Source organism: Heptranchias perlo, chromosome 14, assembly GCF_035084215.1.
Source record: "Heptranchias perlo isolate sHepPer1 chromosome 14, sHepPer1.hap1, whole genome shotgun sequence".
NCBI lineage: Eukaryota > Metazoa > Chordata > Chondrichthyes > Hexanchiformes > Hexanchidae > Heptranchias > Heptranchias perlo.
In genome coordinates, this window is record NC_090338.1 from 9,853,978 (window position 1) to 9,881,928 (window position 27,951).

At 45.0% G+C, this 27,951-nt stretch overlaps 1 protein-coding gene across 1 annotated transcript in view; it reads right to left on the bottom strand.

Annotated features, from left to right (window-relative positions):
• The window catches only part of LOC137332311 (protein diaphanous homolog 1-like), a 347,604-nt gene that overhangs the window by 214,974 nt on the left and 104,679 nt on the right, over positions 1–27,951 (bottom strand). The window contains exons 12-14 of the mRNA XM_067996041.1: positions 26,803–26,919; positions 1,486–1,601; positions 1,194–1,258 (exon numbers count right to left, since the gene is read on the bottom strand). Coding sequence (XP_067852142.1) covers positions 1,194–1,258; positions 1,486–1,601; positions 26,803–26,919 — 298 coding nt within the window. The remainder of the gene's footprint in view (positions 1–1,193; positions 1,259–1,485; positions 1,602–26,802; positions 26,920–27,951) is intronic.

Below are 27,951 nucleotides of genomic sequence, written 5' to 3' on the forward strand. Positions count from 1 at the left end.
CTGTGACACTCACATATGGCCACTCGGGTGCTGTACTGGAAGTCTGCCAGTGTCTATGGAACCACAGTCAAACAAATGATGATGCCTTCAGCTTGGCTTGGTTGGTAGCACTCTCGTCTCGAGTTAAAATGTCACTCGACGGTTCAAAGACCAATCAAGAACTTGAGCTCATAATCGACGCTGACACTTCAGTGCAGTAACAAGAATGTTGCCTTGTAAGACCTTTTGGATGAGACGATAAGCCAAGGTCCCCTCTGCCTGATCACATGGACGTAATAAATTCCACTTCACTATTTGGAGAGAAGGGAGTTCTCCCCGTGTCCTTTCCCACATTCATTCCTCAACCAGCGCCACCAAAACTGGTAATGTGTTGTTTGTGGGATCTTGCTGTACGCAAACTGGTTGCCGTGTTTGCCTACACAACAGTGAGCACACTAGCTGTGACGGCCTCAGGATATCCCAAAGCACACGACAGGGACTATATAAATGTAAGCTTCTCTTCCTTTCTTGCAGTAGTGGTGAAGAGAGGGAAGTAGCAAATCTCAAATTTTCACTGCAAACCACCCATATTACACATCTAGTGTGCTATTGATAGAAAAAATAAAATGTCAGAAAGTTAGAACAAGATGCACCAATAAACAATGCATCCAGTTCTGATGAAAGGTCATCGACCTGAAGCGTGAACTCTGTTTCCCTCTCCACAGATGCTACCTGACCTGCTAAGTGTTTTCCAGCATTTTGCGTTTTTGTTTCAGATTCTTAGCATCCGCAGTAGTTTGCTTTTGAATAAACAGTGCATGTTAGCAGTCATCAAACCAATTCCGAAATTTAAAAAAAAGAAATGCAGGGATTTTCATCAGGAAGATGCAGTCCAGAATCACCTTGTAATGAAATTACAGGGGTCAGTCAGAAGTATGCTGGCACTGACAGCTAAATTATTTTTTTTAATGAAAATGTACTATGCTATTTCCTTTGCACTGCTACGGCTAACCTTTTTTGTCAAACTATTAAATGCAAACATTTTTATGTGAAACTATCAGCGGCGAGCTGGTTGAATGCTCCGACAGGCGCGTTATTAAAAGCCTGACCGCCTGACATATCCGCAGCTGGTTGTGGGTGGACCTGTCTATCACAAGCCGTGTAAAGGCCATATTTACCTTCAAAACTAAATTAACTTTTTTTTGCTGAATTACCTTTTTTTCCAGATCTGCAGCTTTGGTTTCACTGATTTCCACTTTGGTTTTGTCAATCAAGTTGTCTGCAAAATATAAACCCATCAAAGTGTTGTTAGGGATCTCTCCGATCTGTCACACTGTGCAGTTCTAACATCAGAACAAAATCGAGAAGAAATAAATGCCTGTTTTTATAAAGCATCTTACCACATCATTGATAAGTCTCAAAGCACTGAACACAATTAATTACTTTTGCAGTGGCTGTTATGTAGGCAAAATAAAACAACAGAAAATAACCAGAAATTGTATTTACCTACTAAATGCTCCACATCTAGAGTTAATTTTCTGCATTTGAAGTCTGGGTCAGATCCATTTTTCTGCAGGACCACCTGAGACACGCATTCGTCTAAAAGCTTGTAATACTGTGGCCTGCAAACAAACAGGAAATTTTAGGCGACTAATTCCTCTAGACTATTAGCCTTGGCTCTGCTGGTAGCACTCTCGCCTCTGAGTCAGAAGGCCATCGGTTCAAGTCCCACTCCAGACACTCGAGCACAAAATCTAGGCCGACACTACAGTGAAGTATTGACGATGTGGAGATGCCGGTGATGGACTGGGGTTGACAATTGTAAACAATTTTACAACACCAAGTTATAGTCCAACAATTTTTATTTGAAATCTACAAGCTTTCGGAGGCTTCCTCCTTCGTCAGGTAAATGTGACGAAGGAGGAAGCCTCCGAAAGCTTGTAGATTTCAAATAAAAATTGTTGGACCTATAACTTGGTGTTGTAAAATTGTTTACAATTGTGAAGTATTGAAGGAGTGCTGCACTGTCGGAGGTGCTGGCTATCGAACGAGACGTTAAACTGAGGCTCCATCTGCCCTCAGGTGGACGTAAAAGATCCCATGGCACTATTCGAAGAGCAGGGGAGTTCTCCCATGTGACCGTGCCAATATTTATCCTTCAACCAACATTACTAAAACAGATTATCGCGTTGCTGTTCGTGGGACCTTACTGTGCGTAAATTGACTGCCACGTTTCTTACATTATAACACTGACTACACTTCAAAAGTACTTAATTGGCTGTAAAGAGCTTTGGGATGTCCTGAGATCGTGACAGGTGCTACATAACTGCAAATCTTTCTTCCTCCTTTTATCAGAAATTACACATTTTTTTCTGCCATGATATAAAGTTATACTTCCAAGTCACTGTTCAAATCAGACTACACTAACACTAACTTCAATTAATGATTAGTAAATTGGGACAAAAAATACAGCAGTACAAATGTAATGTAAGTGAAATGATCCACTGCTACCATAACCAGTTAACTTCAGGGACCCCACATTAGCCACAGCCTCCTTGCTCAGGATTAGCAGGAATTATTTACGGGCAGCTTCTCATCCCTCTGGATGAACTAGTGGTCTAAATATTAGTCACTGCTCTCAACAGAAATTCAGAAAACTCTGCTTTTAAATATATCAGTCCATCAAGCTATTAATAACAAAAGTCAATATTTCTACAGGGCAGGTTTGACCCCTCATCTGTGCTAATCTCAGCTGTACGGTGGAAAGTGCAATACGATTAGTCTATGTTTGTCGACCTGGGCAGAGAGGGGTGAGGAGCGAATTGAAGTGAAGGGGACAAGCCATCAACCAGGGTTCTCCTTCCCGATCACAGTCCACCAGTTCCTACTGGAAAATGAGGCTTGGCTGTGCTATCTTCCACACTAGGAACAGCTGCCAACACGCAGTCCCTAGGTTCACCCATGAAAAATGGTTGCACGGGTGAGATAATCAAGAGCAGGTAGCACCTGCAGAACTGTACCAGCACCTTTCAGGGGGGGCAGGGGAGAGGGGAAAATAGAAAAGTTCATATTCCACCTCAAGCTTTATAGTGAGCAACTTCATTGATGAATGCAAATTGCCACCTGCAACCGGATCAACACTCAAGAGCACAATCAATTCTCAGACCCTAGCAACATGGTCAATTAGACTTTTGTAATATACTTCCAGTCTGTGAGGCCCACTTATGAGACATGGCAGCTGTCAGGATAAAAACAAGTGATTTTGGCAATGGATGGCATAAAACCTGTTCAGTTACAGCCTCAACAGCAACATATGGAGTATTCGCAATGCATGGGATAAGTTATATAGTTTAATAAAAACACAAGACTCTTCACACCATTCAACAACAGAGTCATTTTTGAGCAGGTTACCAGTTCTTGCGAATGTTATATTGTACTTCACTTCTTGAAATTTATATTAAAAACCTCATGTCGGCATGCACTTCCTGTCAACTTTATAAATTCCTACATCTACATTTACAATGGGTACTGACTATGTGAACGTCACGCTGCAGTTACACCCTCCCACCAAGCGGAGGGGTTACAATGCCGCCACTGGTTGGTGAGTGTAATTACAGCGTGACATGTTTATACTGGCAATTTTCATTATATATGGGGACATAGGAGTTTAAATGGAAATATAAAAATAAGGACAGACTTTAAAATAAAGACAGGATTATGTCTCCATGCTCTGATCCAATTATCCACTGCTCTCTAACTCTGCTTCACCTGAAGACTGCACTCGCTTTTGACACCCCATGTGCAATGCCACTGTTTTTCAACTAGGATATGAAACAAAATTCCTATGCCCAGTGTCCAAAGTCCACATAATTCCAAAATGTTATTTTAGTGCGTTCCAACGAACTAAATGTAATGCTTGCAGTGTGGCATCCTGATTTTGTCATTGGCGAACCCAGAACAATTATTCCTAGATACAGCCATCTGACTGGATGAAAAATTATCACTCAGATCCAGGAAAAATATTTCTTTCAGAAAAGCATTAGGTTGTCTCCAATGCTATTAAATAGCTGAGCCTCTATTTCTCTTTAGGTCCTGATTTGCATGTAAAAATTCAGTACTCTGCTCAGCTCCCCAGGGTTTAGAATGGGACCACGCTAAGCATTATAAACCGTGCTCGAGCCCTAGCCTACACACAAAACAGGTGGGAATAAAGCATCTGGTCCATCAACTCCATCCAACCCAGATATTACATAGAATCTACAGCACAGAAACAGGCCATTCGACCCAACGGGTCTATGCCGGCGTTTATGCTCCACACGATCCTCCCCCTACCCCTCTTCATCTCAGTCTATCAGCACATCCTTCTATTCCTTTCTCCCTCGTGCGCTAATACAGTTTCCCTCTAAATGCATCTATGCTATTCGCCTCAACTACTCCATGTGATAGCAAGTTCCATATTCTTTGGGTAAAGAAGTTTCTCCTGAATTTGCTATTGGATTTACTGGTGACTATCTTGTATTTATGACCTCTAGTTTTGGACACCCCCACAAGTGGCAACATCTTCTCTACATCTACCCTGTCAAACCCTTTCATAATCTTGAAGATCTCTATCAGGTCCCCCCTCAGCCTTATCTTTCCCAGAGAAAAGAGCCCCAGCCTGTTCAGCCTTTTCTGACAAGTATAACCTCTCAGTTCTGGTGTCATTCTTGTCAATCTTTTGTGCACCTTCTCCAGTGCCTCTGGTACAGTCATATACGCAATTGACCCACCTCCAAATCACATAATCTCCTGAGCGTGGCAAAAAAAAAGAAAAAAAAAGTGAGCCTAATTTAGAAAGAGCTCCGGGTAAGTCCCCAAGGCAATCAAGTAAAGCCCAGGAGGCCACAATAAGCCACAAACCCTTGTAATCTCAGTGAACCCACAACTTACCCTCTAAGGCATTAACTGAGCTCTGGAGATCAGCTGGTCAATGTATAAAGACACTTTCCAAACAAAGGAGGACAAGGTCAGACTGGTAAAATGGGCAGGCACATAGCAGATAAAATTTAACACAGAAGTGTGAAGTGATGCAATTTGGAAGAAAGAACGAGGAGAGGCAATATAAACTAAAAGGTATAATTTTAACAGGGGCGCAGGAACAGAGATCTGGAGGTTCACATACACGAGTCTTTGAAGGTGGCAGGACAAGTTGATGAGGCTGTTAAAAAATACAGGATGCTGGGCTTTATAAATAGAGGCACAGAGTACTAAAGCAAGGAAATTATGCTGAACCTTTATAAATTATGTACAGTTATGTGGAGAGACTGGAGAAGCTGGGGTTGTTCTCCTTAGAGCAGGCAAGTTTAAGGGGAGATTTAATAGAGGTGTGCAATATTATATGGGGTTTTGATAGTTTCTCCTTATTTACTCTGTTTCCAACGGCAGGAGGGTCGGTAACCAGAGGACACAAATTTAAAGTCAATGGCAAAAGAACCAAAGGGGAGATGAGAATTTTTTTTTATGCAGCGAGTTGTTAGGGTCAAAATCCTGGAACTCCCTTCCTAACAGCACTGTGGGAGAACCTTCACCACACGGACTGCAGCGGTTCAAGGCAGCAGCTCACCACTAACTTCTCAAGGGCAATTAGGGATGGGCAATAAATACCGGCATCGCCAGCGACACCCGCATCCCATGAACGAATAAGAAAAAAATCTGGAATGCACTGTCTGAAAGAATGGTGTGATGTGGAGATGCTGGTGATGGACTGGGGTGGACAAATGTAAGGAATCTTACAACACCAGGTTATAGTCCAACAATTTTATTTTAAAATCACAAGCTTTCGGAGGTTATCTCCTTCGTCAGGTGAGTGAGTGAGTGAGTGACTATGACAGCAAAGCAGAGGTTTTCTGAAGGCACTTTCAGTGAGCATTGCTAATCTAAATAACTTATTTGTTTCCAAGTCTAGCCTCAACAAAACTCTGGCTTTGGCACGCAGAGCAAGCTGAAGAAATATGCTCCCATGAATGGCTGATTAAAATCCTATAGCGATCCTTGTTTTAGGAAATGAAAGTTGAACAGTTAAAAGAAAATGAAGCACGTTGAGGAGGCAACATTCAGAACATAAAGTTCATTGGGAATCTGCGATCGGATCTACACTGGGTTGCCAAGTAGTGAAATTGGCTTCCTGCACTCCTACATCATTGTGCATCAATTCAAGGCCCCTCACGGTCACAAGGATTTGGCTGCGGCTGCTTAGTAAACAGGACACTGCCACATTGTTAAGACATGAAATCATTTTTCCACATTCAGCTCAAATTTCATTTTAACTATCTTCCCGTTTAAGGGAACAATAATGTCCTTGAAGTAATTCCTTTGCATCATTAAAGCCAAATAAATTGCCAAAAAGTATATATTTCGAAATACTGCTCTTACACCATACAAACCCGTTCTTCCAAACTTTCCCAAGGGCTTGTAAATGAATTGCACTGTGTAGTGCTCAGCCACATAGATGTGTGTTCCTGGCCAATATTTATCCCTCAACCAACATCACTAAAAAAGTTGATCTGGTCATCATCTCATTACTGTTTGTGGGACCTTGCTGTGCGTAAAATTGGCTGCTGCATTTCCTACATTACAACAGTGACTGCATTTCAAAAGTCCTTCATTGGCTGTAAAGCACTTTGGGAAGTCCTGAGTTTGTGAAAGACGCTGTATAAAGGCAAGTCTTTATTTCTGGGTTCAATGCTCAGTCTGTGGTACGTCAGCTGATCTCAAGTGGGGCTATGATGGAGAGTGCAGCTATTGGTCTCAGCCTCTAGTAGAGAGAGGGCAGAGGCGAGCAAACACTGATGCTCTTCAAGAACGAACGAACTTGCATTTATACAGTGCCTTTCACAATCTCAGGATTCCACAAAGCATGTTACAGCCAATGAAGTACTGTCACTGTTATAATGCAGGAAATGTAGAAATGTAGAGAACTCCCCTGCTCCTCTTCGAAATAGTGCCACGGGATCTTTTACGTCCAGCTGAGGGGGCAGACGGGGCCTCAGTTTAACGTTTCAGCCAAAGGATGGCACCTCCGGCAGTGCAGCACTCCTTCAGTACTCCACCGGGAGTGTCAGCCTTCACTATCCAATGACTCCGGATGAACAGACAGATATACAAAAAGTGGGTCCATCAAGTCTGTCCCATTCAGCCACGTTGCAACTAAGCAACACAACTCTTAATACTCCCCCACCCACTGGCAGCCATGTGATGATGGAAGTTTTTTTTTATTCATTCATGGGATGTGGGTGTCGCTGGCAAGGCCAGCATTTATTGCCCATCCCGAATTGCCCTTGAGAAGGTGGTGGTGAGCCGCCTTCTTGAACCGCTGCAGTCCGTGTGGTGAAGATTCTCCCACAGTGCTGTTAGGAAGGGAGTTCCAGGATTTTGACCCAGCGACGATGAAGGAACGGCGATATATTTCCAAGTCAGGGTGGTGTGTGACTTGGAGGGGAATGTGCAGGTAGTGTTGTTCCCATGTGCCTGCTGCCCTTGTTCTTCTAGGTGGTAGGGGTCGCGGGTTTGGGAGGAGCTGTCGAAGAAGCCTTGGCGAGTTGGTGCAGTGCATCCTGTGGATGGTACACACTGCAGCCACAGTGCACCGGTGGTGGAGGGAGTGAATGTTTAGGGTGGTGGATGGGGTGCCAATCAAGCAGGATGCTTTGTCCTGGATGGTGTCGAGCTTCTTGAGTGTTGTTGGAGCTGCAATCATCCAGGCAAGTGGAGAGTATTCCATCACACTCCTGACTTGTGCCTTGTAGATGTTGGAAAGGCTTTGGGGAGTCAGGAGGTCAGTCACACACCGCAGAATACCCAGCCTCTGACCTGCTCTTGTAGCCACAGTATTTATGTGGCTGGTCCAATTAAGTTTCTGGTCAATGGTGACCCCCAGGATTTTGATGGAGGGGGATTCAGCAATGGTAATGCTGTTGACTGTCAAGGGGAGGTGGTTAGACTCTCTCTTGTTGGAGATGGTCATTGCCTGGCACTTGTCTGGCGCGAATGTTACTTGCCACTTATCAGCCCAAGCCTGGATGTTGTCCAGGTCTTGCTGCATGCGGGTACGGACTGCTTCATTATCTGAGGGGTTGCGAATGGAACTGAACACTGTTCAATCATCAGCGAACATCCCCATTTCTGACCTTATGATGGAGGGAAGGTCATTGATGAAGCAGCTGAAGACGGTCGGGCCTAGGACACTGCCTGAGGAACTCCTGCAGCAATGTCCTGGGACAGAGGTGATTGGCCTCCAACAACCACTACCATTTTCCTTTGTGGTAGGTACGACTCCAGCCACTGGAGAGTTTTCCCCCGGATTCCCATTGACTTCAATTTTACTCGGGGTCCTTGGTGCCACGCTTGGTCAATGCTGCCTTGATGTTAAGGGCAGTCACTCTCACCTCACCTCTTGAATTCAGCTCTTTTATCCATGTTTGGACCAAGGCTGTAATGAGATCTGGAGCCGGGTGGTCCTGGCGGAACTCAAACTGAGCAGCGGCGAGCAGGTCATTGGTGACTAAGTGCTGCTTGATAGCACTGTCGATGACACCTTCCATCACTTTGCTGATGATTGAGAGTAGACTGATGGGGCGGTAATTGTCCGGATTGGATTTGTCCTGCTTTTTGTGGACAGGACATACCTGGGCAATTTTCCACATTGTCGGGTAGATGCCAGTGCTGTAGCTGTACTGGAACAGTTTGGCTAGAGGCGCGGCTAGTTCTGGAGCACAAGTCTTCAGCACTACAGCCGGGATGTTGTCGAGGCCCATAGCCTTTGTTGTATCCAGTACACTCAGCCGTTTTTTGATATCACGTGGAGTGAATCGAACTGGCTGAAGACTGGTTTCTGTGATGGTGGGGATATCGGGAGGAGGCCGAGATGGATCGTCCACTCGGCACTTCTGGCTGAAGATGGTTGCAAACCCTTCAGCGAATTTATATGGAGATCGAATGAGGGCAGGATCAGGTTCAACGACAGTGTTCTACCTGAACCAAACAGACTGCTAAATCTTCTGGAGCGTTCTGGCTTACACATGAAGTACAACCACTTTGATAAGGTATTAAGTCCTGCGAGCACCAATGGGAATGTACCACAGCGAGTATCATTTTCGGAGAGAAGGGAGAGGATGAAATAAAGTCGGCAGAAAGCAACGAGAGGCGAATTAAATCCACGGCAATAAATGTTCAACTCTGGGTGAAAACCGAATAACCTTATACAGTTTTTAAAAAAAAAATCTACATCAAGGATTGTATTAAACTCTCAGTGCCCGGTTGTTAAAGCTCAGCTGTTTTGGGTCTCAAAGGGTTAAATGCTGGATTTTGTCTGTAGCTTAGCAACACTGTCCTTTACCTCACCTCTGCAAAATGTTTTTTCAGCAGTCTTAACGTTATATTCAATAAAGCATTGACTTTACACAAATATTTATCTAACAGGAGTCCCTAAAAATCCTCAGCAATTCAAAGATTGATGAAGAGTTGGAAGAAAGGGAAATACTGTGGCAGCCATGGTGGGAACAAAGCAGGGAGTGGCACTTGAGCAGAGAGCAATATACAGAGGGATACAGGCTGCTGCAGTATGTGCAGCATACAGGCAGAAAAATTAGCACTTCACCTATCAATTCATTTTATACAAAATATATATGCTCAAGCTTTTAGATACATAATATGAGGAAAATTTTAAAAAATCAATCACAATATGTTAATGTAATATATATTTCCTGATTCATTTACTTGCTAATTTATTTTTGCAGCCTTAAATAATTTTCAATTTGATTTATAACGATTTGTGCAATTTAAGATGCGCAGAACGGTGGCAAGTGGCTCTAATCGAGCTGTCCCACAATTTCATTTATTGCAGAGGATCATAGTAAGCCTTTCCTCAATAATCCAGCACAAGCTCTTTCGCAAATTAAGCCTGGGAGATCGGAGAAAGAAGTGGGGGTTGGATGAGGATGGCTCTCTGTCCGGTACGGCAGCATGCTGCAAAATGGAGTGTGTGAAGGGGACACGCAGGAAACTGGAACAGAGACATCGGAACTTGCTTGCTTTTTAAAATAAAAAAACATTTTCCAAAACATATTTTCCAGAAGGGGGGAAAAAAAACATAAAGGATAGGCTTGAAGCATTTCTTCTAAAATAATTTCTTGCAGCATTTTTTCAAGCTTATGAAAGCAGATTGTGGTTTGGCACTGCAGCAGGATTCATTGTTAGGGCCATCTGTTTAGCATTACGGACATTTATTTTGTTCTAATTCAGGATAGATGAACAACATCTATCTAAGATGAATAACAGACTGTTTTGCAAACTGAAAACATGGAATACAACATTTTGAGCTGCAAAATGTGAGAAAAATTTTAAATTGTGTTGTGCTTTTTTTAAACTGAGACAACACCCTCCCGTTATTTACAAAGGGCAACACTGACACCTACTGTTTCAAAGCAGTCAGTGCCACGGTCATGCAGCATCTGACAGCTGTCTGTCAAAAAGAAGCCCCGCCCCTATTCCCTGCATATATTATTTTTTAAAGCTTGACTGTAACCTAAAAAAAAATTTATAAATACTTCTAAATCTGACTTAAAACGATTAGGAAAGACCTGCATTCATAATTTACTGAAAGATTTCAATAAATTGTGAGATTTAATGTTAAATTTCTACTTCCGCGTCAATATGAAGTGATTTCGGATGCACATCAACGCAAGAGCAGCGGGAGAACTCAGGAGTCAGACTGCCAATTTGACCGTGGATGGGAGACTACTTCCCAGGGCCTTTATCCCCAGCAAACCTGCATCTAAGTTCTCTAAAAGAACTTGCATTTATATCGTGCCTATCATGACCTCAGGACGTCCCAAAGCACTTTACAGCCAATGAAGTACTTTTTGAAGTGCAGTCACTGATGTAATGCGGGAAACGCGGCAACCAATTTGCGCACAGCAAGGTCCCGCAAACAGCAATGAGATAATGTCCAGATAATCTGTTTTATGATGTGTGATGTTGGTTGAGGGATAAATATTGACCAGGAGAACTGCCTTGCTCTTCTTCGCACAGCGTCACTGGATCGTTCACATCCACGAGAAGGCAGACAGGGACTCGGTTTAATGTCTCATCTAAAAGACGGCACCTCCGACAACACAGCACTCCCTCAGTAGTGCACTGAAACGTCAGCCTAGATTGTCTGCTCAAGTTTCTGGAGTGGGGCTTGAACCCATAATCTTTGGACCCAGAGGCGACCGTGCTACCACTAAGCCACGGCTTTCTCCGGGCTTAGGCAAGCGGCATGTATTCTCGGAAAGTGTGTGTTCACCGTACACCAGTCAAACAGAATCTCTGTGTGGTTCGGGGAACACTGAACACTGCAGTAGGTCCTTGGGTAGATCAGAAATCCAAAAAGAAATCAAAAGGTATGGAATTCATGGCAACAACATACCATCTTTCATACAAGATTATTTTATTTATATAAAAAAAATGTACTTCAGAACACAAAGTATATTTCTTTGCAGTTCCAGAAACACACTATATGTTGTGTGAAAATTTGTATGCGTTTTTTTAGAAAGAGCAACAGTGCCACCTGGAGGCTGCATCACTTACAACAGTTAGTTTGAAACAGAACGCATAATTCATTGAAATTTTGAGCTACTGCAGCCTACACTGGAAACAAAAGCACCCATTTCAGAGTAACTCAGACTGAAACTGTTCTTTTCTTCACCAGTAGTAACCAGCACCCCACCCATCCCCATGCTTACAGCTGTCGGTGGAAAGGCTGTAAGTTTTGGAATTGCAAGGGTCACGGTTTGCGATGATGTAACTTGCAATTTGTCTCGACTGCATCCTGTGTGCTTGGACAAAAGGAATATTGTATCGTGAAAGATTTCACAAAGAACAGCAGTGACGCATCAAGGCTGCAGTCAATTAATGTAATCATAACTGATCTGACATGTACTCAGAACAATGTCGAAATGTTTTCCTACAGTCTGAACTCAAAGTTCATCAGATTATTGAAATACTTCTTTCATCAAAAAAAATCCCATTCCTTGCCAGTTAAAAATGAAAAAAAAATTACTGTGCCTCGCAATGGCTGTCACACTATGTGAAAAGTATAAAGAGAAGAAAAGGCCCAGAGAGAGGAAAATACATTCATTAACATTCTGGGGCAGAGATCGCTTCATATAGAAGTTAAGTCGACAAGTGGAAGGGGGAGAGGGAAGAAATCAAAAATTGGCAACCCATCTCACTACTTAACGTGGACTACAAAATGCTGTCCAAGGTCATCGCCAATCGGATCAAGTCAGCCCTGGAGGTGGTGATCCACCCCGATCAGACCTGCGCCGTACCCGGCAGGAAGATCTCTGATAGCCTGGCGCTACTCAGGGATACGATCGCCTACGTACAGGACAGGGGGGTGAAAACCTGCCTGATCAGCCTGGACCAGGAGAAGGCCTTTGACAGAATATCCCACACGGACATGATGGACGTGCTCTCCAAAATGGGGTTTGGGGAGGGAATCCGCAATTGGATCCAACTGCTCCACACACATCAGTAGTGCAGTTTCAATCAACGGGTGGGAATCAGAAAGCTTTCCGATCAAATCTGGAGTCAGGCAGGGCTGCCCTCTCTCCTCCGTCTTGTTCGTGTGTTGCATCGAGCCCTTTGCCGAGTCCATCAGGAGGGATGCGGGCATAAGAGGGGTGACGATCCCAGGCAGCGGAGGCACTCAGGTCAAGGCCGCCCTGTACATGGACGACGTCGCCATCTTTTGCTCGGATCAGCTGTCGGTCCGCAGATTGATGAGCATCTGCGACCAGTTCGAACGGGCCTCAGGGGCCAGGGTAAATCGCACCAAGAGCGAGGCCATGTTCTTTGGGAACTGGACCGACCGATCCTTTGTCCCCTTCACCGTCAGGTCGGATTACCTGAAGGTGCTGGGGATCTGGTTCGGGGGGGCCGGGGCGTGCACCAAAAACTGGGAGGAGCGTATTTCCAAGGTTAAGCAGAAACTGGGACTGTGGGATCGATGATCCCTCTCGATCGTGGGCAAGAACCTGGTCATCAGGTGCGAGGTGCTCTCGGTGTTGCTGTACGTAGCGCAGGTCTGGCCCATACCTCACTCGTGCACCGCGACAGTCACCCGAGCCATCTTCCGCTTTGTCTGGAGATCAAAAATGGACCGTGTCCGCAGGGTCACTATGTACAAATCTCCAGAGAAAGGGGGGAAAGGCGTGCCCAACGTGGCCCTCATCCTGATGGCCACCTTTGTGCGTGGCTGCATCAAGTTGTGCATAGACCCTCGGTACGCAAACAAAAAGTGTCACTACGTGCTGAGGTTCTACCTGTCCCCGGTGTTGAGAAGGATGGGCCTGGCCACGCTGCCACGGAACGCTCCGTCCAGTTGGACCGTTCCGCCCCACCTGTCCTTCGTGGAAAAGTTTGTGCAGAAAAACACCTTTGACCACAAGGCGATCAGCAAGTGGTCCGCACATAACGTCCTCGAGACCCTGCGGGAAAAGGAGATGGTGGATCCTGTCGGTTGGTTCCCCGAGCAGACTGTCAATGTCATTTGGCAGAACGCCTCATCGCCAGAGCTTTCAAACAAGCACCAAGACCTAGCTTGGCTGGTGGTGAGAAGGGCCCTTCCCGTCAGATCCTTCATGCACTCCCGGACTCTCAGCGCCACCGCGCGCTGTCCCCGAGGAGGCTGCACTGGAGACGAGACCGTCAGCCACCTCCTTCTGGAATGTGCCTTTGCAAAGAAGGTCTGGAGAGAGATGCAGTGGTATCTGTCCAGGTTCGCCCCGAGTAGTTCCGTAACACAGGATTCTGTGTTCTACGGGCTGTTCCCGGGGACGCACACTGAGACGGACATCAACTGCTGCTGGAAGACCATCAACTCGGTGAAAGACGCCCTTTGGTCTGCCCGAAACTTGCTGGTCTTCCAGTGCAAGGAGCTGTCCTCGACCGAGTGTTGCAGACTGGCACATTCCAAGGTCCAGGGCAACGTGCTGAGGGACGCACTGAGGATGGGTGCGGCCGCCGCAAAGGCTCTGTGGGGAAAGGCAACCGTTTAAAGCCTTCCCGCCATTGTATACCGGGGGGCTGCAATCAGGGAAAAACCCCCTCGGGCAGAATGTAAAATTCTAATTGACGTCATGTAACTGTAATGAATCTGTAATGAACCTGTAAAGAATCTGTAACGTACCTGTTATCAATAATCTGTATTGAGTGTAATGCAATGAGGCACCCTAGAGTGTCATGAACTGTAATTATGTCCAATGTGTTCATTGAACTGTACTTGATGTAACCTGCAAATTGTATAATCTGTATTGTGTACGTTTGGAATGTGATATGTGTATTGCTGCAAATTTTATGAATAAAGTATATTTTTTGAAAAAAAAAGAAGTTAAGTGTCTTTATAGGCAAGGCCTGGTCCATGTGATCTCAGGGGGTCAGAGAGGAATTTTTCCCTTATTGGCCCTGGGGTTTCTCGCCTCTCCCAGGAGATGACATGACTGCGGGGTTGGAGGGTGGGGGGTAGGGAATAAGTGTTCAGTCATGGCGCTCCGGCCCATCACGGTGTGGGGCAGGCTTGATGGACCAGTTGGTCTTTTCCTCCCCAATTTCGTATGTTCGTATGTATTCTGGTTTCTTCCTACCTGGAGCACGAATTCTGCAACCACCTCCCCAGTCCACAAACTAACTTCACCAACATCATCAAATTAATCTTTGGGGCATTAACTGCATAGGCCAGGTGCACCTTAGTAGCAGAATAATATATTACATGGTATAGTGCTCTCCTGGCCAGCCTTTCATCCACCCTCTGCAAACTTCAGCTCATCCAAAACTGCTGCCCATATCCTAAGCCGCACCAAGTCCCGTTCACCCCAATGCTTCAAATTTAAAATTCTTATGGCCTCCATCCTCCCTATCTCTGTAACCTCCTCCAGCCCAACGTCTCCCCCCCCCCACTCTCTGTTGCTCTGAGCCTCTTACGCATCCTCCCCTCCCTTTGCCCCACCATAACGACTGTGCCTTCAGCCGTCTGGGCCCCATGCTCTGGAATTCCCTCCCTAAACCCCTCCGCCTGTCGTCCTCCCTCTCAAAGAAGACCTTTCTCAAAACCCACCTCTTTCATCACACTTTTATTCACGGCTCTTGCTAGCTCCTCCTTTGTCTCGGCATCCATTTTTCTTTGATTTATACCTGCGTAAAACACCTTGGGATGGTTTCTCTATGTTAAAAGCGCTGTATAAATGCAAGTTGTCATTGTTACGTAGGCAAACACAGCACCCAATTCGCACACAGGAAGGACTCACTAATAGCAAATGAATGAATAACTGGATAATCTGTTTTTGGTGGTGTCGGTCGAGGGAAAAATGCTGGCAGGGAGATCGGGAGAACTCGCTGCTCCTCTTCGAATAGTGCCGTTAGACCTTTTACATTTACCTGAACAGGCATATATGAGGTATTGGTTTATTGGCTCATCTGAAAGACGGCAACTCAACACTCCCTCGGTACTGCGCTGAAGTGCCGGCCTAGATTAAGTGGTCAATCCTGCAGTGGAGCTGGAACCCGTGACCTTCTGACTCCGAGGCACGAAGCCACCAACTAAGCCGAGCTGACGCTCGAGAAAGCCTGGCGACAACTTTCCTCGCAACTCATCGACTGCAAGTTCTGGAAGATCTTCGGCAGACATGAGCCGCACTCACGGCTGGATGGACGTCGGCATACAACCGTATTTGTTGCAATATCACAAACGTAAGCAGCCGCAGTGACAGACTTGTCAAAAGTTACATATGATTTTACAGAACAGAAACAGGCCAGTCAGCCCAATGGGTCCATGCCGGCGTTTATGCTCCACACGCGCCTCCTCCCTCCCTACTTCACCTATCCCTATCCTTCTATTCCTTTCTCCCTCATGTGTTGATCTAGCTTCTCCTTAAAAGGCATCTACGCTATTCGCCTCAACTACTCTAATGTGGTAGCGAGTTCCACATTCTCACCACTCTTTGGGTAAAGCCATTTCTCCTGAATTCCAGATTGGATATATTAGTGACTATCTTATATTCGTGGTCCCTAGTTTTGGACTCCCCCACGAGCAGAAACATTTTCTCTACGTCTACCGTATCAAACCCCTTTATAATTTTTAAGGCCTCTATCTCGCCACCCCTCAGCCTTCTCTTTTCTGGAGAAAAAAGGCCTAACTTGTTCAGTCTTTCCTGATAGTTGTAAGTAAGTAAGTAAGTAAGTAAGTGTAAAAACAATACAAAATAGATACTTTCAAAGAGGCTGTGACGCAGCTACAGCGAGGACACCAGTAAATCCGACACGACCTGAGTAAGCCAGACAGTACCTCTAATGGAAAGAGCAACGGTGCCACCTGCTGTTCCACATCATTCACTACAATCAGAACTAAAATCTACTGCAGTGCTCAACCATTTTAATATCGAAAACTTGAAATTTTTTTTTTGCAGTGAGGGGGGGGGGGAAAAAAAAGGTACCACGGAGTCTCAGGGACCCGAGGTAAAGTTTAAATCTACGTCCCCATTAACTTGCAGACATCAAGTTGTTGATGTCAACAGATAAGTGTGGGAGAACCGTCACCACACGGACTGCAGCGGTTCAAGAAGGCGGCTCACCACCACCTTCTCGAGGGCAATTAGGGATGGGCAATAAATGCCGGCCTTGCCAGCGACGCCCACATCCCGTGAACGAATAAAAAAAAAATTAAAAAAATTTAGGATCCACTCACTAGTGATCGAACAACACTACAAGCAGCCCTTCGCAACTTCAGGCTCACAAAATTCAGACAGGATAAACCGTCAAATAAGAAATGTGGGTGCAGATCGGACCGAGTTACTTGGGTTTCAGGGGCTGGGGGGCCACAGGTTGGACACATGACTTATATCGCCATCTACTTATCCTAAAGAAAGACTTGCATTTATATAGCGGCCTGTCACGATCTCAGGTCGTCCCAAAGCGCTTTACAGCCAATTCAGTACTTTTGAAGTGTAGTCACTGTTGTAATGTAGGAAACGCAGCAGCCAATTTGCGCACAGCAAGGTCCCACAAACAGCAATGTAGTAATGACCAGGTAATCTGTTCTAGTGGTGTTGGTTGAGAGATAGAAACATTGGCCAGGACACCGGGGAGAACACCCCTGCTCCTCTTTAAAACGGTGCCATAGGATCTTTTACATCCACCTGAGAGAGCAGATGATTCAAAATGATTTAACAATTCGATTCTTTTTAAAGCACTAAATTCCCACTTTGCTGTATTATTTACGCTGCTTAATTCAAATCATTGGGTAATTCAAATTCTTTTAGCGCGGAAAGCAACTGGAAATTATCAAAAGTAGAATTTACAGTCTTATCAGGACATTCCTGCATTGAATTGAAAGCACCGGGATTTTACTGCCTTACTGGGTGGCCAAAAACAGCTGGGAGGAGTACGCAGGACAGAAGTGATAAATACTGAAAAGGTAGGAGGGCAGATGGGCAGGGGGTTGGAAGGGAGAAATGAGTCACCATCTGGTGACAGACCATCTGGCTTCAACATGTGAAGTTTCTTTGCACACGAGTACCATACACACCTCAGGCAGGCAAGGAGGCTCGGCAGAATATCGGGCAGGAGAAAGAAACAAAAACAAGCTACTCACTGGGTGCCAGCCGTGGCTCAGTGGGTGGCACTCTTGTCCTAAGTCAGAACATTGTGGGTTGAAGTCCGACTCCAGAGACCTGACCGCAAAAATCTAGGCTGACACTCCCAGTGCAGTACTGACGGAGTGCTGCACTGTCGGAGGTGCGGTCATCCACGTAAGACGCTAAACCGAGGCCCTGTCTGCCCTCTCAGGTGGACGCAAAAGATCCCGTGGCACTATTTCAAAGAGCAGGGAATTCTCCCCGGTGTCCGGGCCAATATTTATCCCTCAATCAACACCTAAGAACAGATTATCTGGTCATTATCACTTTGCTGTTTGTGGGACCTTGCTGTGCGCAAATTGGCTGTCGCATTTCCTACGTTACAGCAGTGACTACACTTCAAAAGTGCTTCATTGGCTGTAAAGCGCTTTGGGATGTCCTGAGGTCGTGAAAGGCACTATATAAATGCAAGTCTTTCTTTCTTTTCTTTCCTTCTTTATTGGTTTCTGCTGTCGAACACCGTTTGGTTTCCCCGGGCACTAGTTAAAATTATGGTAAAAGGGAGTGGGTGGTGTAATGGGTAAATACAGGTTAATCACCTACAGCTCCAATAAACTTCGATGCAACTTCCCCTTTCGGAGCTCAGAGATGGCATGAGAGACCTTGAAACCGCTTATAAAACAGCGGTTCAAACTTGGTTTGTTGGGAGATGAAAGGTCTTCTGCCAAGAGGAATAAAAGAACGAAGAATGCGGTGAGGAGCGGGGGGGGAAGGTCACATGACTATTCCAGGTGTGTTTTCTTAAGGGGAAAAGCCCCAGGTGCCACTCTTTCAGCCACAACACCCCTGCCCTACGCAACTCCCTCCCTCAATCCTTCCATCTCGCCAACTCCCTCCCTCAATCCTTCCATCTCGCCAACTCCCTCCCTCAATCCTTCCATCTCGCCAACTCCCTCCCTCAATCCTTCCATCTCGCCAACTCCCTCCCTCAATCCTTCCATCTCGCCAACTCCCTCCCTCAATCCTTCCATCTCGCCAACTCCCTCCCTCAATCCTTCCATCTCGCCAACTCCCGCCCTCAATCCTTCCATCTCGCCAACTCCCTCCCTCAATCCTTCCATCTCGCCAACTCCCTCCCTCAATCCTTCCATCTCGCCAACTCCCTCCCTCAATCCTTCCATCTCGCCAACTCCCTCCCTCAATCCTTCCATCTCGCCAACTCCCTCCCTCAATCCTTCCATCTCGCCAACTCCCTCCCTCAATCCTTCCATCTCGCCAACTCCCTCCCTCAATCCTTCCATCTCGCCAACTCCCTCCCTCAATCCTTCCATCTCGCCAACTCCCTCCCTCAATCCTTCCATCTCGCCAACTCCCTCCCTCAATCCTTCCATCTCGCCAACTCCCTCCCTCAATCCTTCCATCCCGCCAACTCCCTCCCTCAATCCTTCCATCTCGCCAACTCCCTCCCTCAATCCTTCCATCTCGCCAACTCCCTCCCTCAATCCTTCCATCTCGCCAACTCCCTCCCTCAATCCTTCCATCTCACCAACTCCCTCCATGCTTTCAAAAGCCTCCCAAGAACCCTAGTCTTCGACTGTGCTTTCTCCCCCACTTGTTCCCACCTCTCTAATGGGATGACGGTCTACATTCTAGTGCATGCAGAGGGTGATATTCCCCGCCTCCCCACCCCGATATCATGATAGGAACATAGGAACAGGAGTAGGCCATTTCGCCCCTCGAGTCTGTTCCGCCATTCAATGAGATCATGGCTGGTCTGTGACCTAACTCCATATACCCACCTTAGCCCCATATCCTGTAATACCTTCAGTTAACAAAAATCTATCAATCTCAGATTTAAAATTAACAACTGAGTTAGCATCAACTGCTCTTTGCGGAAGAGTGTTCCAAACTTCTACCACCTTTTGCGTGTAGAAGCGTATCCTAACTTCACTGCTGAAAGTCCTGGCTCTAATTTTTAGGCTATGCCCCCTAGTCCTAGACTCTCCAATCAGCGGAAATAGTTTCTCTCTCTCTACCCTATAAGCTCCCCTTAACATCTTGAAAACTTAGATCAAATCATCCTTTAATCTTCTAAATTCCAGGGAATACAACCTTAGTTTGAGTAATCTCTCCTCGTAATTTAACCCTTGGAGTCCAGGTATCATTCTAGTAAATCTACGCTGCACTCCCTCCAAGGCCAGAATATCCTTCCTAAGGTGTGGTGCCCGGAACTGAACACAGTACTCCAAGTGTGGTCTAACCAGGGCTCTGTATAGCTGCAGCATAACTTCTACCCCCTTGTATTCTAGTCCTCTAGGTATAAAGGCCAGCATTCCATTAGCCTTTTTAGATTATTTTCTGTACTTGTCCATGACATTTTAATGATCCATGTACATGGACTCCTAAGTCTCTTTGGACCTCCATTGTTTCGAGCTTTTCATCATTTAGAAAGTACTCTGATCCATCCTTTTTAGGTCTAAAGTGGATGACCTCACACTTGCCTACATCGAAATCCATTTGCCACAGTCTTGCCCATTCACTTAATCTATTAATAGCTCCCTGTAATTTTATACTTCCATCTACACTGCTTACAATGATTAAAGAAATACTCTTTTTTTTCAATCAAATCTTTCCTAAACTAATTGGTACCTGAATCTTACTGGTAACAAACAAATCATAATTATAAGGTGGACGGGAACTTTAAAAAAAAATCGCACGGGATAACAGATAACCTGAAGTGCTTACAAGGCACGCAATCTCATCAAGGGCTTTAAATGGCACCGTGACCCATCAGAGGTCAGCCTGAGTGGTTTATAACAGGTGAAATGGTTGCCCTAAAATTATCAAGTTTGTTTTTAGATCGATATTGCGAAGTTCACGGGCTGTTTCATTTGGTTTGATGTCCACTTATTGCTGCTAACAGCTGCTATAGAGAACGTCCGTGGCTAATGTACTCCTTTTTGTTGCAAATGAAGGACTTACAACTCATTTAGCGCAAGTTTATTGGGTGATAACCATCAGCCGAAGACCAATAATAGGGTCACGATGTATTTATATTCAACTATGCACGACTGGTATCACTGGATTTCATTCCTATGGCTTAGTAGGTAAATACACGAGGCAGTGTGGCACTCAAACATAAACTGCCCCAGCTTCAATCCCTTGCCTGTGCTGAACTAGCTAATCTCCGATGGGGGCAGCAGATGGGGTATTACACCTGGCCCTGACATTCATAGCTTTGGGAAGGGTGGGCGAGCCAAATTCACTTGGGGTCACTATCCGGGGATTCTGCTTGAACGTGCGTCTGTTAGAATTGATTTCTACTGCCATGCCTTCCACAGTGCAATAGCTTCCCAGTACTCTCTGTCTAAGGTCATACACAAGGAATACCAGAGGGTTGCAGGAACCTACGGGACCAAACCCCAAGGAACAAACTGCTCCCTCAGGAGAGAGAGAGTGGGGGGGAAAGAAACATGTTTTAAAAATAGAAAAAAGTAACTAGGTCTCAGTCGTGAATCTTGAAAACTATTCTAAGCTGCGTTACTCAGCAGGGATTTGCAACCGACAGATACATATCTTGGAAAAATGAATGGTTGTATGCCACAGCAGTTACTGCTTGCTCAGGTCTAACCAAGTGCAAGTGCGAAAGTTTTAAGGGAATTGGTGCAAACTCTTCACATACAATCTTCTATTAAACCCGGCTGCTGCATTGTGCGATGGAGTGGTACCTTAGGGTGAGGAGTTCCCTGGGAAGCCTTCAATCTCTCAGAAAAGCCATTAGCCGAGCTGGCGTGTTGCTGGGCTTGCTGCCTTGTTTTAGACGGCTTCACTGATTCACCGCACCAGAGACGCAGTGTATGTCGTCATCTCTAATAAATCACCCAAACATCACTTGACAAACTACATCGGTGAAGGTCAATGTATTCTTTCACATACAAAAACACATCCCCATGCTCTGTGCATGTCTAGGCCCTTATGTTTCCTTGTGAAATGTGAGAGTAACTAGAATTATCTGTTTTCTACTTTACTCCAGACTTCTTGCCGAAATTGTGTGAACCCCTTTTGTTTTGCATATTTAATGCACCACAAAAATCATACAGCACAGAAGGAGGCCATTCAGGCCATCGTGCCTGTGCCAGCTCTTTGAAAGAGCTATCCAATTAGCCCCACTCCCCTGATCTTTCCCCATAGCCCTGCAAATTTTTCCTTTTCAACTACACAAAAAAATCTTGAACCAATCTTTCACATTTTATTTAAATAAAAGATTCATCCAACTTTAAACTATGGAACTATCCCCCAGCAGGGGATTCCACGAGCAATCTGAAAATGACACACCGTACAACTGGGAAAATTGGTTAAAATATATATTTAAATAAACACCAATGGTTGGGGAGCCACAACTATGCCCAGCCTTTTGATGGTGGAAGACGTGCAAGGCAAAAAAAACAACCAAGGTTCCCACTCATCAGTAACTAGTGACCATTGCTGGAAATTACATATATGGAAATTGTAAGATAGTGTGTAATATAATAGAATAATGGCCTGATACAGGTAAAGAGCATCATGGGTTAATTAGTATAGGGAGCTACGGTGAGAAACCGGGAAGAGACCGGGGTGGCGGGGGGGGGGACGAGAGAAAGAGACCAGGTTGGGGGGTGGGGGCCGAGAGAGGAAGAGAGCAGGGAAAAGATGGGAAGACGTGGGGGGGGGGGGGGGGGGGGAAGAGAGAGAGAGAGAGAAAAAGAGAGAAGGTGCAGTATAGCGTTTATGCTGACAGCGAGATTGAGGCTGACCTTCAAGCATGAGACATCTCTGTGCCAAACAGACAGCTTGAGCAAGATAAGATATGAAAGCGGAACCATGTGCAGCTGGCGTAGATGTGATTAACTGTATTCCTGTAGAACTGGGTTTAGACAAAAGAATATTAGATGAAACTTATATTACATGACTTTAGTGTACAAGTCAAAAGAGTCAAGGTTGGGGGAGCCATCATGGAACAGACAAGTTTAAGTACAGTGCAGAAGTACTGGGGGAAGCTCAAGCAGAACATTGTAAGAATGAACATTTACCTGAGGAAGGAGGAAGCCTCCGAAAGCTTGTGAATTTAAAATAAAATTGCTGGACTATAACTTGGTGTTGTAAAATTGTTTACAATAGAAAAATAAGAGGCAGCAACCTTGAGAAGAGATAAGGGCTGGGGCCTCATATAACCTCCAAAAGTTTCAGACAAAGGGGTGGGTTATATCATATCCTATGACCAAATGTAGGTGTGTTGTAGTAATAATATAAATGTGGAATGCAATGCATCTTCTGGGGAAACTTCTGATCAGGAACTACCCAACGATTGGCAAGAATGTGGAATGTGGAACGTTTGGAATGAGGTGGAGTTGAGGCAAATGGCATAGATGCATTTAAGGGGAAGCTAGATAAGCACATGAGGGAGAAAGGAATAGAAGGGTATCCTGATAGGGTGAGATGAAGTAGGGAGGCAGGAGGCTCGTGTGGAGCATAAATGCCAGCATAGACCTCTCGGGCCGAATGGCTTGTTTCTGTGCTATAGTTTCGATGCAACTTGATTGGTGCTGCTCTTGACCTCCAGTGGATATTCCACTTGTGAGAACAAGAGACATTTACTTGCTTGTAATCACGTTATATATTCAATAAATCTTGAAAGTTTACTTGTCTCTAGAGTTTCTTAGGTCTGGACTGGAAGCCCTATACAGGATCGGTTCAACAGAAGTCAGGTTTGGCCATGATGTTCCCACAGTTTCTATGATTCCCTTTCTAAGATTCTATAAAAAATTTGCAGGGCTACAGGGAAAGGGCCGGGGGGTGGGGGAACTAGCTGGATTGCTCTTGCATAGAGCCGGAGCGGACTCGACGGGCCGAATGGCCTCCTCCCGTGCTGTAACCTTTCTATGATTCTTCAATGATTTTAGTTGATTACTCTTCCAACACTCGCTGTCCAAACTTGTGCTTTAAGAGTGGTTACTGAGTGAAGTACTAGGGGAGTGGCTGCTTGAGCGGTGGAACTGGATCCAACATAAATCACCATAATGAGAGCAGAAAGTAATTTAAATCTTGCAACTGATTATCAGCCTTTTTCATTGCTGAGAATTCTCTCGATTTTTGTAAAACTCTAATCATTAGAGGCTAGTAATCTTCATCACTGGCCTGGGAAACACTGACATCCATTATTCTCAAAGCAATAATGCAACGCATAAAGTTCATTCATCCCGAGAGGGACAGCATCAATCTGTCTACATGCTTATAAAATCACGAGGGAATATTTGAGAGGGAGACTGAAAGAATGCTTAAAAATTAACTGTGACAGTTGGGAGCAAATTGATGACAGGCAAATTAAAGTTTAAACACACACAAAGCTGAGAAGCATGTGATGAATGAGCACACATGTAAAAATAAAACTTACATAGTATGTACAGCACAGAAACAGGCCATTCGGCCCAGCTGGTCTCTGCCGGCGTTTATGCTCCACACGAGCTTCCTCCCACCCCACTTCATCTAAACCGATCAGAATAACCTTCTATTCCTTTCTCCCTCATGTGATTATCTAGCTTCCCCTTAAATGCATCTATGCTATTTGCCTCAACCACTCCACATGGTAGCCAGTTCCACATTCTAACCATTCTCTGGGTAAAGAAGTTTCTCCTGAATTCCCTATTGGATTTATTAGTGACTATCTTATAGTTGTGGCCAATAGTTTTGGACACCCCTCAAGTGGAAACATCTCTACATCTACCTTATCAAGCCCTTTCATAATCTTAAAGATCTCTATCAGGTCACCCCTCAGCTTTCTCTTTTCTAGTGAAAAGAGCCTCAGCCTGTTCAATCTTTCCTGATGGGTATAACCTCTCAGTCGTGTATTCATTTAAATAGCACCTCGTTGAAAATGTCTTAAGGCACATCACAGACAAGGAGTTACTTTGAAGGCCAGCGATTATGTAGGTATACACAACAGCCATTTTGCACAAAGCAATGTCGAACATGCAGCAATAGGATGAACGGCCAGTTGAACATTTTTTAAGTTGAGGGCAGAGTGTTGGCCAAGACACCGAGAACTAAACGTTCACCTTCAAATATTGCTATGGGATCGTTAACGTCCACCTGACCCAATAGATCAGACGGACGGTTTAACATCTGATCCAAAGGATGGCGCCTGAACAATGCAGTACTCCGTCAGTACTGCACTGAAGTGCAAGAATAGATTGTGAGATCAAGCCCTAAATTTTGGAAGGTGGATTTCAGGTTGGAAGATACTTTCAGTGCTAGTGGGATAATTTCATTCCACTTGTTCCCAAATGAAAATTGAAGTGCATAAACCAGTTTTAAGTTCAATAAAAGCAATTTTCAATGTGTGCATTTTTCCTCAACAGAATAGAGAGTTTATTCCACACTTACATTCTCCTGAATTCCATTCTCTTAAAGGGTCAAACCTCAACTTGATGAGTGTAAAAAAAAATAATAGGCTTGCTATTTTTATTTAGGCAGTGTGGGAAAGGAGCAGTAATATATTCATTTGAGTATTAACTTGTCCTTTGAGGACCGGCTAAGCAAGAACATTAGCTCTATTTATCGAAACACCCGTCTACCTCGCTCTAATTCGCCAGGTAATGAGTAGGTGCCAAAAATTCATGGCAGTCTCTCTAAATGCAATACATCGCAGGTGTCCCTCTCTTTTCTTTTGAGTCTCTCCAACTTCTCATCCATTAGTACATACTTGGTCAGCATGTTTGAGTAATATGCACCAATACTACTGCACATGTAGGAGAGAGTACTTAAAAAAAAAAAGAGGGACAGACATCAAATTACAAGAGAATACTACACCTAAACACCCAGTGAATCTGGAAAAATTCCTAGTGTGCTGCATTAGGGTTAGGGTTAGGTTTAGTGGGCCAGAATTTGCTGGAGCACAGCCCCATTAGTTAGACTTTTACCCTCTTCCATGAGCTCAAATTGTTTTAGCCCTGTTAAGTTGCTGGAAGTGCGAGCTGATAACGGTGCGACAAGGGCAACAAGGCATCTGGGTCCCGACTGAATGAAGGGACCAACAGTGTATCTCCTTAACCAATGAGATTTAAGGATTGAGAAATAAACAGAGGGAGGACTGACAAGGAGGGTGAATTCGAGTGGGTGAATTCAATGTCAAATCAGGGATAGGAAGGGAAACAAAGAGGGGGAAAGAAACAGTGGATTAAGAGGAAAAAAAAAGACAAAAGTAAAAATGCAAAAATTTTAAATTTGACATTTTCAAAATCTCCAACAACTCACTACCTCTGGCTTTTTTGCCGATCACCTTAAATCTGTGTCCTCTGGTCACCGACCCTTCTGCCACTGGAAACAGTCCCTCCTTATTTACTCTATCAAAATCCTTCATGATTTTGAACACCGCTATCAAATTTCCCCTTAACCTTCTTTGTCTAAGGAGAACAACCCCAGCTTCTCCACTCTCTCCACATAACTGAAGTCCCTCATCCCTGGTACCATTCTAGTAAATCTCTTCTGCACCCTCTCTAAAGCCTTGACATCCTTCCTAAGGTATGGTGCCCAGAATTGAACACAATACTCCAGCGGAGGCCTAATCAGTGTTTTGTGAAGGTTTAGTATAACTTCCTTACTTTTGTACTCTATGCCTCTATTAATAAAGTCCAGGATCCCATATGCTTTTTCAACAGCTTTCTCAACTTATCCTGCCACCTTCAAGGATTTGTGTACGTGCACCCCCAGGTCTCTCTATTCCTGAACTCGCTTGAAAATTGTACCATTTAGTTTATATTGCCTCTCCCTCATTCTTCACTACCTGAAGCAATGAGGCTCCACACTTTTAATTGTTCACTTTCTAGGCAGGAGAGGTTGATTGGCAGTAATTAACAATTATCACATCATTAAAGGGTTCTTACACTATTAATTATAAGACTTAACTTTCTGTATTTAATGGGCAAATGCAGCAGCTTCATGAAACTCACGGGGAGGTTGAGGGCAAGATGCCGTTTTCGCAAGTTGCTGACCGATTTGCACGTTGATAACCGTGTGCGTTGTCCACACGCTGTTATTTTTTCAGCAAGTTCCGGCCCACTATTTCGTGAGAATTATAAAATGTTCTATGGGCAACCCTAATGCAGCATTCCAAATTAACACTGAAGAAGTCGCCTACCTGGCTTGGTAATCGTTCCGTATCAAGAGCAAGTGCTGAAGAATAGACAGGAAGTACAGCTCCGCTTTAGAGTCCTTCACGGTGTTCAGAAGCATCTGGAAGACTTCACTCACATCTGTGCAGTTACCGTTAAGGAGAAACGTCATCAATGCCTCGATTCCCCAGGATAAAGCGCTCTGTCAGGCTCCATATCTCTGGATCCAGCAGTTTGCTGCTGAAAGGAGAAAGTAAATGTAGGGGAAAAAGGAATATGTCCAATATGCAAGAACTCTTCCCTCAAAATGAAGCACCGATTAAGAAAGTGGGAGGGGAACACAATCTGACAGGAGACACCCGGTTTTCATCTGCTCCCTTTCTCCCTCTTCCCCCACCGGTGAAGACCTACCATTTAAAGTCCAAATAGAAAGAAAAACAACAAACACTGGAAATCTGAAACAGGAAATGCTGGAATCACAATACTGATCCACCAGCAAACGCAAAGAGTAAAGGCTAGGTTCAAGTTTCAGGTATTGGCCCTTGCGCCTCTGATTTGGGTGTCAGTAACAAGACACCCAACTGTTCATAGAGCAGCATCGGGACCACTCCTGGATGCACACAAGAAAACCGAGCAGGTAAAGTTTAATATCAGCCCAATTCTAGGAGTGGGGGGCGGGGGGTGGGATAAAAGAGGAGAAAGCAAATTGAATTACAGATCTCCAACTTACGAGCTATTTCACACCATCTATGAAGTGGGTACGGCAGGGAAGGAAATACATTGTCGACAATACTCCCACCTGCACTTCCTTCCTGTCGATGATACTCCCACCTGCACTTCCTTCCCGTCGACGATACTCCCACCTGCACTTCCTTCCTGTCGACGATACTCCCACCTGCACTCTTCCTTCCTGTCGACGATACTCCCACCTGCACTTCCTGTCGATGATACTCCCACCTGCACTTCCTTCCTGTCGATGATACTCCCACCTGCACTTCCTTCCTGTCGATGATACTCCCACCTGCACTTCCTGTCGATGATACTCCCACCTGCACTTCCTTCCTGTCGATGATACTCCCACCTGCACTTCCTTCCTGTCGATAATACTCTGACCTGCACTTCCTGTCGACGATACTCCCACCTGCACTTCCTTCCTGTCGACGATACTCCCACCC